The sequence below is a fragment of the Castor canadensis genome, chromosome 7 (assembly GCF_047511655.1).
Source record: "Castor canadensis chromosome 7, mCasCan1.hap1v2, whole genome shotgun sequence".
NCBI classification, from domain to species: domain Eukaryota; kingdom Metazoa; phylum Chordata; class Mammalia; order Rodentia; family Castoridae; genus Castor; species Castor canadensis.
The window spans coordinates 59,857,441-59,870,171 of NC_133392.1; the positions used below are offsets into that span (position 1 = coordinate 59,857,441).

Below are 12,731 nucleotides of genomic sequence, written 5' to 3' on the forward strand. Positions count from 1 at the left end.
CTTGGCAGACCCTTCTACTCTAGGCCTTGTCAGTTCTCACTTGCAGATGTCCAGCAAGCTTTTGTCCAAGAACTCACAGGCCCTCGTAGACTTCAGGGGTCCCCATCCTTGAGTCCTTTCTGCTGTCACATCTGCCTGTCAGATTCCAGCTGCTTCAGCAGCTCTGAGCATGGTCTGCTGCTTTGTTCAGTGGGACTATTGTACTATGCATGAGTTCTACCTCCCAGTGCTCTGGTGGGGTGCAGTAGGTCTCATCTGAGTGTTCCCTTTCAGGGGCTGCAGACTGCCTCTTGTTCATGCCCAAACAGTTGCTGCATATATTTTGCCCACTTTTGTTTTGCTTATGGTGGTAGGGCAGGCCCGCTCATTATCAGTTATGTTCCTTCATGGCAGAAACAGAAGAGTCCTTGTTATATTTGTATGTAGTAAAATGCAGAGAGGCCTAGGGATATTTGCTTTTAGGGTTTTCTGTTTAGAACATGGAGATGATGTGAACATATCTGTGGAACTGATAGCAGCTTGAAGTTATTTTTAGTAACTCCTGAGAAAAAGAGATTTGTACCATGGGGAAAATATCTAAGACATTAATTTGTATTTGGAGTTTTCTGTCCTCTAGTTAGTAAATGCCTTGGATGTCAGTTATTTTTATGTAGATGTCAAACCTATTGTTTAGTTTTTCAAAGACTATCTTGTAAATATTAAGAAGACATTTTATTTAGAATTTTTCTTAATTGATATCTCTGTCAGGATGGATTTTGAGATTAATGGAATTAAGCTGTTTACCTACTCATGTTTTAGGTACCCAGAAGCCAGAGCCATACAAAGGAAGATAATATTCCATTCTGGCCCTACAAACAGTGGGAAGACTTACCATGCAATCCAGAAATACTTGTCAGCAAAGTCTGGAGTGTATTGTGGCCCTTTAAAATTACTGGCACATGAGATCTTCGAAAAGACTAATACTGCTGTCAGTATATTACCAAATATTTGGTCTTTTTTTCTTGCTAATTTTCTGTACCTGGGGTGATAGTAGAAGTGGGAGAAAGCCATATGTAGTAATTTATTGTCAACAAAAATTTACCATATTTCATTGCACTAAAATTATTAATTATAAGATGTAACATTGTTATGTATACAATTAAGAAAGGAAGGGCTGGCTGAGTGGCTCAAGTGGTAGAGCATGTGCCTAGCAAGCTTAAGGCCCTGAGTTCAACTCTCAGTACTGTCAAGAAGGAAGGAAGGGAAGGGGAACCGAGAGAGGAAGAGAGGGAGGGAGGGAGAGGGAGGTGGGAGAAATGCTGAATGAACATGCTACCACTGAAATGTGAAAAAATGAAGCCTGGTGTGGTGGTACATGCCTGTATCCCCAGCACTCAGTGGGTGGAGGAAAGAGGACTGGGAATTCCAGCTGCTTCAGCTACAATAGTGAGACTCTGTTTTGGAAAACAAATAAAACAAAGAGAAAAAATGTACACAATACAATGAGTGAGATAAAATATTATGGAATATTTCATGTATATAGAGAAATGTAGACACAATAGCATATGAATAACCTTGAACCCATCACCTACCTCTATCACATCCTAGCTTGCCTTATTTACTTTTTTAAGAAAGAAAATATTACTGATGAGTTGAAACTTCATGGAACTCCTTTGACTCAGAGTAAACCAGTGCTCTGTTAAGATATTTTTTCCCCCTTTTTAGGTTAGACTTTGATGCTATCACCTACAAGTAATGATAAAAAGTAAAGACACTTTTTTAGAATGGAATGGTCTGAAGCATCATTTTACTAAATGGGACATGTTTAGGCTCACTGTTTTATTAGGACTTTATAATGTGAGATTAACCAGTTTGTGTTAAGTAATTTGAATTCTGTGTTTTTTAAATAATTTGAGTAATTTGCTTGTACAATACCTAAAATAATCATAAATTTTTGAGAACGTTTTCTCTCAGCACAAAGACTTTTTTACATAACCATAGGATATGTATCTGAAGCAGGATATTTAATTGATAAAATACTATTATTTAATACACAGTCCATATTTAAATTTTATCAGTTATATAATTAATTACACCCCCTCACTCTCTCAGGATCCCATTCAAGGCTTCACACTGTACCTAATTACCATTTCTCTAGTTTCCATTAATCTGGGATAACTCCTTAGTCTTCCCTTGTTTCTCTGACCTTCATATTTTAGAAAGGCAGCCGGTCACTTGTGCTGTAAACTCTTGCTCAGTTTGGATATATCTGATGCTCCCTTATGATTAGATTCATACGCTAGGGGTGGTGACCAACCCTCCGACTTTGTCTGGGCTTTCCCAGATTTAGGACTTTCTGCCTTCATTCTGGGGAGTCCCCCCAGTTCTGGGCAAGTTGGGATAGTTAATCACCTAATTTACCATAGCATTGATGTTGGTTCTTCTTGAGGAATTATGTTCAGAGGTCTTTATAGTCTTAAATTTTATTCATTGCATTCTTGAGTATATAATCAATTCATGTTCATTTTATTAACTCTGACCACAAAGAAATGTGCAAAGTTAAAGAGTGAAACTGCTGCTGTTTCTTAGGCTTCTATTACTTGAGGATTTGACTGCTTTGAGATGTTTCCAGTTTTACCTAAGTTATGTAAGAAAGTTGCCGTTCTTTTGTTTTTTATAAAAAAGAAAAAAGCATTGAGAATACTTTATTTCAGCTCTTAAATTTAATGTTAATGGAGAGACTATTCTCTTAAATATCAAAACTACTTTTTGCTATTGTTTTCAAGGTAGAAATAAGTCTAAATTTCTTTTTGTCATTCTAGGGTGTGCCATGTGACTTGGTGACAGGTGAAGAGAGGGTAACAGTTGAACTAGATGGAAGACAAGCTGCCCATGTTGCTTGCACTGTTGAGATGTGCAGTGTTACAACCCCTTGTATGTATATGTCACTTGAGAAACTGACTTGATAGTTTTTAAAAATACAGTTTATCTTGTATGTTTTGTTATGAAAAAACATTGAACATCTAGAAAAAAAATAATACAGCATATACGTAAATACTAAACATTCATTATCATGCTTACTTCTGAATATTTGTGTTCTCTCTTTCTCTCTCTCTCTCTTTCTTCCTCTCTCCCTCTCTTTTTCTCAGTACTGGAGCTTAAACTTAGGGCCTCACACTTGAGCCATGCCCCCAGCCCTTTTTTGCTTTAGTTATTTTTTCAAATAGGGTCTTGTGTTTTTGCCCAGGGCCAGTTTCAGACTGTAATCCTCCTACCTACGGCTTCCCTCATACCTAGGATCACAGGTGTGTACCACCATGCCCTGCTTAATGATTGAGATACTGTCTCGCTAACTTTTTTGCCTGAACTAGCCTGGAATCATGATCCTCCTGATATGCACCTTCAGAGAAGCTGGGATTACAGGTGTGAACCACTGCTCCCATTTCTTTTTTGTCTCTTTTATATCACTAGTACATATTACCTATCAATAATATAGATCGTTGTGTTTTAAAACATTTACATGGTTATCATTTTATTACATTTGTGCAACTTGTTAACTCCACACGTTTTTAAGACCTAGTATGGCTGAGATGTCCATATCTCTACATTTGAAGTTCATTCATTTTAATTATTATATAGTATTCTTTCTTGTGACAAAAATTATTCACTTCCTCACTAAAGAATATTTAGGTTGTTTAAAAATTTTCCTGGGCTGAAGGCATAGCTCAAGTGTTAAGAGCACTCGACTAACAAGGGTGAGGCCCTGAGTTCAAACCTCTAGTACCACCAAAAAAAAAAAAAAAAAATCCTTGTTATATACAGTGCCCAGTGAGTTTCTATTTATTTTTCTGTCTTTTCTTTTTTGGTGCTGGGATCGAACCTAGGGCCTCACGCATGCTAGGCAAGCGCTGTACCACTGAGCTACATCCCAGCCCCTCAGTGAGTTTCTATTTAAATAGTTTGGAAAATATTTAAAATGAAAATTAACTTTTTTTTTATGAAAGCAATACTTTCATTTTCGAAAATTTAAAAATATAAGCAAGCAAAGAGAAGGAAACAAATAGATGTAATTTTCCAATCTCACCTATCCAACAAATGTTAATTAACTCTATGGTCTATGTTTTCCAGACTTTTTCTACATTAGTTCTCATATTGCCTATGTATCTAGTGTGTGCATTGTGGATATGTATAGTAAATACAGTAGGGATTATATACTATTTACTAATTGGTGGTTTTCTTTTAATTTTATAGCTATTTTTCTGAGTAAATGAATAGTTTTAAAAAGTTGAATGTATTATAAAAATAATATATTGTAAAAATTCAAATACTTCACAAGCTTACAAATCAAAATGTCTTCCTCTGCACCCTCTTTTCTAGTGCTGTTTGTGTATATCCAAATATAAATAATTGTAATCTGATTTTTCTTCAGTATAAAATTAGCTTTCTTTAATGTTCTCTTTTCAATTCCTTGGTACTTTCGGGAAGAAAATATATAACTTATAGAGAACAAAATAAAGATTGGAGACTTTTTTGGCATTAGAAAAATAAGGTGAGGCACTAATTTTTTTCACACCATTATGGGCTTAAAACCCCTAAGAATGAACAGAGCTGAGGCCGAAGGAATGATACTTTCCACTTGCCTGTCTGCTCCTGAGAGCTGACCGTTTCCTTTAGCGACAAAGCTTAAGCAGTGAATGAAGGGTGGATTGTGTCCGTCTTGTTCCTGGAAGCAAACGTACTTGCTTCATGTTTGCAGTCATGTAGATGCAAAGTTCTTATATTCTAGGCTGTGTCTGAGGTTGCAAAAAATTGGAGAAATGAGAGTGCTTATTTGGGAGGCAGAGCAGAGCCAGTAGAGTGGCTTAGAGTGTGAGCCTTAGAGCTAACAGCTTGGGTTTGAATTTCATCCTGACACTTAGCATCTAACCCCGTCAAGTAACTTAACTTCTTTGGGCCTCAGTTTATTCTTCTGTCAAAATAATATTTAACCTCATAGGTTTGCTGTGAGAATTAAAGGAGATGCCATTATAAACTACTTAGAAGAAGCCTGACAGAAAAGAAGCGCCAGTAGACGATGATGGTGGTGGTGGTGATGAAAGTTTAAATTTTGGTGTTACAATTTGTTTATAATACCATTTAAGTAGATTGTAGTGCTCATGATAACTTTTTTGTTTGCAGATGAAGTGGCCGTAATAGATGAAATTCAAATGATTAGAGACCCAGCTAGAGGATGGGCGTGGACCAGAGCACTTCTAGGTTGGTATCTTAATTCTATAAAACCTGCACTTTGTGGCATTTGCACTGAGATTTGGTTGTTTCATCCTGCCAGGTAGTCAGTTAGATCCCCAATCAAAAAAAAAAAAAATCACTTAAGTCAGTTTTTATTTTAAAAATACTGAATAATGAGAAGTCTATTTTTTTCTGTTACACAAGTAGCATAAAGTTAAAGTGTTCAAGTCTTTGAGTTGGGGGTATAGGAGGGTTAACTTACTGGTAAAGCACTCACTAAGCATGTGAGAGCCCTGTTTCAATCCCAGCACATCAAAAAATACCATTGTGTAAGTATGATACATATTAATGTTTTGTGCCAATCTTTTTTCTTATGGGTGTGGTGTTTCAAGAATATATAATTATGGTTTTTTTGGCGGTACTGGAGGCAGGGTTAAACTCGGGGCCTCACACTTTCTAGGCAGGTGCTCTACCAGTTGAGCCACTCTGCGAGGCCTTTTTAATGTTTTTGGTCATACTGGGGTTTAAACTCAGGGCCTTGCACTTTCTAGGCAGGCGCTCTACCATTTCAACTATGCCCCCAGCCCTTTTTTGCTTTTTAAGTTACTTTTGCCCAGAGCCAGCCTCAGACAGGGCTCTTTGACCACATAGCTGGGATCACAAGCACAAGCCACCATGCCCAGCTTATTGATTGAGATGGGATCTCACTAGCTTTTTGCCTGGGCTGGCCTCTAACTGTGATTCTCCCAATCTCTGCCACCATGCTTGGCCCTTTTATTTTTATAATTTCTTTAGGGTAAGGTCTTGGAAGTGGAGTTGTTGAAGTCCAAAAATATGAATGAACATTTCTATTGCTTGGTTTTGGAGTGTTTTTTGTTTTTGACAAGATGTCACTATGTAGCATAGACTGGCCTCGAACTTGAGATCCTTCTGCCTCAGCTCAGCCTTCTGAGTGCTGGGATTACTTACAGGTGTGCTTTATCATGCATAGCTGGAGTGAATTTTTAATTCAGCATATTATAGGACACGTGTTTTCAAGTTTAAAAACAAATAACCGAAGTCTCTTTCAAACAGAGCTTGTATTGATGCCTGTTATAAAACAGATGAAAGTGAGCCAGGTACTGTGGCTCACGTCTGTAATCCTAGCTACTCAGGAGGCAAAGATCAGAAGGATTGAGGTTTGAAGCCAGCCCAGATAGTTTGCAAGACGCTATCTAAAAAAACTTCATCACCAAAAAGGGCTGGTGGAGTGGCTTAAGATGTTCAAACCCCAATACCGCAAAAAAAAAAAAAAAAAAAAAAAAAAAGAAAGAAAGAAAGTGGATCTGGTCAGGCATAAGGAACTTGAAGTTAATTTTGCCCTTGAGCTCCCACTTCTGACGTACCTCAGTGATTTTTCTGGAGCCTAATTTAAAGAACATAAACATAGGATTAATGCTCAATACTTAGCATCAAATGCCAGGCTTCAGTCCTGTCTGGCTTCACCCTATAATAGATTTAAAACCTTGGCCAGAGCAATTTAGGAGCCTTGAGATGTGTAAAAATGGGGATGATCTTTGCCCATTAGAAGGTGGTGGTTGTTTTGAGTTTGCATCAAAGAGACCATATTTGTGAAAACATTTGATAGTGTTGTAAAATAATAGGCAAGCAAATGTATTTTTGCTATGTGAGTGTTGCATATTATAAATCTGTGAAATTCTAAAAAAAACGAATCCCAATTATGCATTTACAGGACTCTGTGCTGAAGAAGTCCATTTGTGTGGAGAATCTGCTGCTATTGACCTAGTCACTGAGCTTCTGTACACCACTGGGGAGGAGGTGGAGGTACTGGATTATATGCTTCATTCTCAAAGGGCACATCAGATAGCCAAAGTACTTTGCAGTGACCTCACAGGCCCTAAACAGTGACAGAGTCAGAAATGAACTAAAAAGAAAGCTCCATTTTCTTGTAGCATGTATATATGAGCAATACAATGTGCAGTTCTGATGGAGTAGCCATAGCACTCCAGGTTTTCCAAGAGTCTTCATCCTTACCAAATCTTTTAGAACTTGAGCAGATCTCTTTAGAATTAAGTAAGTCAGGACTGATGAGTTTGAAACCCAGCTCAAACCCCAGTGTTTCCTATTGAGGCCTTTGATAGTCATCTAATAGTCAGGCAATCTGTACCCCTTTCACAAATTCCTAGAGTAGTAAGTAAATGGTTTCCTTTGAATACTGCTCTTCTTTTTCTTTACCAGAGTTCTTCAATGAGGTAATAAGATGAAGAATTATTTTTAAATTGGCCCCTTGTTTCAGTTTTATGCTCGTCTTTCAGGGACAGATAGGGAAGGGAATATACTGGAAGAAATTCTGGATTCCACTCTTAGGCTTTCGTCTTTTTAGCTTTGTGTTTGGAGGCAAATCTTATAAGACTGGAACTGGAAAAAGTGTCTAACCTAAATTTTTTTTTGGTGGTGGGGCAGTACTGGGGTTTGAACTCATGACCTTGTACTTGGTAGGCACTGACCTAATCTTTTACTGGGCTCTGTTTTACCATTTCATGAAAATAGAAAAACAGTTAATAACCTTTCTGAGGTTGCTTCATTATCATAAAAATCAATGTATGTGAAAGTGCTTTGAAAATGTATGAAACACTGTATGACATTTCATTAATTTAGAAATGCCAGTGAGAACTGTAGTAACACAATATCATAATAAAGTTTGTGTGTTTACCTTGAAAAATTTTGGTACTTACCAGTTTTTAGTTACAATTGATTGCTTTGTAAGCTTCTTAGTGATTAGTCACAAAAAAGTTGAATTGAGTTTATATTTTCCCATTTCATGTCTTCATTGTAGGTTAAAAACTATAAGAGGCTTACCCCCATTTCTGTGCTGGATCATGCACTAGAATCTTTAGATAACCTTCGGCCTGGGGACTGCATTGTCTGTTTTAGCAAGAATGATATTTATTCTGTGAGTCGACAGATTGAAATTCGGGGATTGGAATCCGCTGTCATTTATGGCAGTCTCCCACCCGGTAATTACTGATTTTCATCATGTGAAGTCTCTTTATTTTTTGCCATTTATCTTGAAATATGTATAGAAGACATAGTAAAAAAAAAATAATGAATTAAGTTGCTTGATGTATTGGTAATTTGTTACAGGCCATATAAAATAAATATTTCTCTACTTAACCTGGTAGTAAAATAGAAATATCTTAATTGTATTAATATCTCTTGTTATATGCTGCTATTATTAGATTATATATTTTTTCAGACTATATTTTAAATGTTGAGTTTATGATTTCCTTATGAAATGTCATTAAAATATGAACCTGGCAATATTGTTCAAGCTGTAGCCTGAAATCTAATAAGTGTCCTCAGAAATGATAAGACTAGCATGTTGGGGGGCTGTGTTGCTGTATGAAAGGTTGTTTAAAGGAGTAGAAGTAAAGGATAAATGACTCTTTGAGAATATAAAGAAACAATAAAAATTTATCCATAAAAATGAAGAGGGCAGGGATGAGGGGCTCCAAGATAAGCTTAGCATGATGCAATAAAAAATGGAGGGCACTGATTTAACATAAACTGTTCCTATTTTAGGGACCAAACTTGCTCAAGCAAAAAAATTTAATGATCCCAATGATCCATGCAAAATCCTGGTTGCTACAGATGCAATTGGCATGGGACTTAATTTGTAAGTAATTTGTTTTTAATAAGCATGGCTATTCACTGGGTTATATGGCCATTTTTTGTTTTTTAATTTTCTAATTGGCATTAATGATCAAACATTTTGATTTACTTATAGGATAGGTTTGAGTTTTATCTTGCTTATACCTGTTAAGAAAAAGGAAAATGTGTAGCAGAAGAACTATCTGTCATTACCATACTTTATTTTCACTTTTTTAGTCACTGGTATCCACGTGCCTATCATACATGTGTGGCCAGCCATTATCTCTACTGGTAACAATGTTAAGCCTAAATGTTCCACACTGGGTTGTGAAGGCAGCTATCCTATCCTTTATGAATCAGAAAACTATTAAACAACTTAGCTAACCCTTTTTGTTTTTGGAGGTGGAGTCTCACAGTGTGCCCAGGCTGGCCTTGAACTTCTGGGTTGAGTGGATCATCCTGTCTCAGCCTCCCGAGTAACTGGGACTATAGGGTTGTACCACCATGGCCCATCCTGCAGCTCACTTTTTAAAGCAATATGAGAACACTTTATTTGGGTCATTTATAAAAAGTCATTTTCTATAGCTTTATCAAGGTATAATTTGTATGCCACAGGGTTCACCCATTTTAACTGTAGAGTTTGGTGATTTTTAGTAAATATTCATAGTTATTTAAGCATACTGCTTGAGAGGAAGAAAAAGAATTACCAGCAAACCTCTTTCCCTTATTTTTTAAATGGCAGCAAGATTACAAGTGGGCCTAAGTTAGAATGGGAGTAAGCATTTCTGTAGTAACCTGAGTAGGTTGTTTGTACAGTCTGTGGGATTACTTGTATTTCTATTTCAGGAGCATAAGGAGAATTATTTTTTACTCCCTTATAAAGCCTACTATCAATGAAAAGGGGGAGAAAGAAATAGAACCAATCACCACCTCTCAAGCCCTGCAGATTGCTGGCAGGGCTGGTCGATTCAGCTCACAGTTTAAAGAAGGAGAGGTTACAACGATGAATTATGAAGACCTCAGTTTATTAAAAGAAATTTTGAATAGGCCTGTGGATCCTATAAGGGTAAGGTGTACCATTTATTACTTCTGTGTGGAGGACAGTTATTCCTTCCCTCACCTACCAGCCAGACACTTGCATCAGACATCTGCAAACATAAATAAGCACAAGAGAAATTTGTGTGGTAAAAACCACATCAAGAAAGCTCTCCTTTATTGTTTTGGAGAGGCATAGAGACCCCTTGGTTAGAGAATTGTCACAAGTCAGAGATCCAGATTGAACAAGTTTAGTTGGCCTGATTTTCCTTTAGTTCTTCATAGAATTTTATTAGCAGGTGAGGATGGAGGGACACAGTTGCTTCAAATGGACACACAGCTATGACTATAGAATATAGAAGAAAACCTAGCACTGAGCAGTACATTTTCAAGCCAATAAGGATAGCATTAAATTTTAGTTAACATAGTTATTGAGTCAGAATTGTACATATTTTAAACAAACTAACCAAAAAATACTTTCAAGTTGCCTGGAAAATTTACTTACATTTCCAGTAATACTAGGAAATGGGAATATATGTGAGATAATGAAAAAAGAAAAATCCCTAGTGGAAATCACTTCTGTAGCTTTTGTTAAGAATACAGGTAGCTTTATGGGTAGCTTCCTGTGCAGTTGATACTAACACTTTTTCTTTCCTATGTCCTCATTTCTTGTATTCATATTCTTCCTTCCTCTGTTAGAACCTAATTCCTTTCTTCTTGCTCTTTTACATGCAATTCTCCTTCTCCCTATCTCCATTCCTTATACTTATCTGAGAGCATTTCTTAACACTACAATATGTGAAGAGATAGCTTCAAAAGTGTCTCTAGACCCTTTCTCATGTGTGATTGTATGTCAGTTTTATTGCCCTGGTTAATGCAACTGGGGTTTCTGCGTTCATTTTTATTCAGTGGCAGAAAATTGAGACTTAGAAAATTACTTTATTCTGGAAAGTACTTTTGGTATCCCATCAAATCATAATAGGTTTTGGAAATATGACTAAAATATAAGTAAATGATTGTTTATTAAGTTAATATAACCTGTTTCTTTTTATTAAATCATTTCATCAGCTTCTCTGATTGACAGTAAATGGTAAAATAGAGAAAAATCTCTATTTTTCAACTTCCTTCAAAGAAAGAGGAAAGAATATCAGCTCATGGTTGTTTTTTCTTTTACTTTTACTAAAGGCAGCTGGTCTTCATCCAACTGCTGAGCAGATTGAAATGTTTGCCTACCATCTCCCTGAGACGACACTTTCTAATCTCATTGTAAGTGGAAACTCACTTTTTAAATCTCTTCTAAAAATGTTGATATGCCACACACTTAACTGGTTCACTTCATGGGCACGAATGGATACTCTGCCTTTGTGCAGTTGAACTCTGGAAGCAGGAGAATCAAGAATTTGAGGTCAGTCTGGCCTACATAGCAAGATGCTGTACAAAAAATATCTTCTGGGGATTTTTATTCTGAGGAATTTTCTGAGTATTTCAGGTTGTGAAGACCTTGGGGAAAGCACTTTACTTCAGGAGGCAGTGAATAAAGCAGGTTTCTGGAAGTCTGTTATGGATTGAAGTGATTGTCTTTTGTAGACTTGAGTACTTTAGTCATGTCCAGTGAGGCAGTCCAGTAACTTTATATATCCTTTTCCCTCCAGGATATTTTTGTAGACTTTTCACAAGTTGATGGGCAATATTTTGTCTGCAATATGGATGATTTTAAATTTTCTGCAGAGTTGATCCAGCATATTCCATTAAGTCTGCGAGTGAGGTATGTGTTTTGCACAGCCCCTATCAACAAGAAGCAGCCTTTTGTCTGCTCCTCACTGTTACAGGTAAGCCTTTTTTCTTTCTCTATGCTGTTTTGATGCATTTTTTCTCCAAATAGTATTTTGTTATTCAAAATAAAACATTTGGGAGGGTATCCTATAAATGAGAGACTTTGTAAAAACTTAAATATGAAGTAACTCTTTTTCTTACAGATAATTTTTGAGAGAAGTAGGAACCCTTGCCTTGTTTTTGAGATTATATAGTGGCCACTTGAAGAAGCTAAAACAAAAATAATTGTGTAAAAATTTTTGAAGAATACACTTTTTTCTTGTTAGTGACAGTTAATATTTGAAAGGGTAGAGAATTAGGGCTTAGTAGTGGCAATAGTATGCAGTCTTTTTTTTTCTTTCTGTGGTACTGGGGCTTGAACTCAGGGCCTTCACTTGAGCCACTCCACCACCCCTATTTTTGTGAAGGGTTTTTCAAGATAGGCTCTCGCAGAACTATTTGCCTGGTCTGGCTTCGAACCGCTATCCTCCTGATCTCTGCTTCCTGAGTAGCTAGAATTATAGGCATGAGCCACCAGCACCTGGCTAGTATTCAGTCTTCTTAACTGTGAGGCCCTGAGCCAAGGGCTGCTGAATGTGAGAGTGCAGTGCCAAGATTCCAGATTGTTTCTTTTCACCCATTGGCATATGGATATGAATCTCTTACTTGTGAAGAGCACAGGATTTTGGGGAGGGGGCGTAGATTGGAACTGAACTGACCCATGCTGTTCTCCCATCTCTCTGGACCCTTCCATGTCTTGTTACCTCTGCTTGCCATGCTCTCCTCATGCCACTAAACCCAAAGGCCTCCTCTGAAGACACATTGTTGCCATGTCTTCTATAGGCCTTAGCATTCTGCATACTATATTTTAGTCAAATCTTTTCTGAATTTATTTTTTAAATTATATAAATACTGCATTTACATTACAGAGAGGTTAAATTTGGCTGCCATTCCCAGTGTCAGCCCTCTGAAATAACTGCTGTTACCAGTTCACATGTAACTTTGCAGACCTTTTCCATTGCATC

At 37.0% G+C, this 12,731-nt stretch overlaps 1 protein-coding gene across 2 annotated transcripts in view; it reads left to right on the top strand.

Annotated features, from left to right (window-relative positions):
* Supv3l1 (Suv3 like RNA helicase) overlaps positions 1-12,731 on the top strand; it is a 28,813-nt gene that overhangs the window by 13,131 nt on the left and 2,951 nt on the right. For both annotated transcript variants that reach the window (XM_074079035.1, XM_020161968.2), the window contains exons 5-13: positions 799-967; positions 2,802-2,913; positions 5,158-5,235; positions 6,941-7,032; positions 8,045-8,225; positions 8,791-8,884; positions 9,706-9,925; positions 11,080-11,160; positions 11,547-11,723. In XM_074079035.1, the coding sequence (XP_073935136.1) occupies positions 799-967; positions 2,802-2,913; positions 5,158-5,235; positions 6,941-7,032; positions 8,045-8,225; positions 8,791-8,884; positions 9,706-9,925; positions 11,080-11,160; positions 11,547-11,723 (1,204 nt within the window). The remainder of the gene's footprint in view (positions 1-798; positions 968-2,801; positions 2,914-5,157; positions 5,236-6,940; positions 7,033-8,044; positions 8,226-8,790; positions 8,885-9,705; positions 9,926-11,079; positions 11,161-11,546; positions 11,724-12,731) is intronic.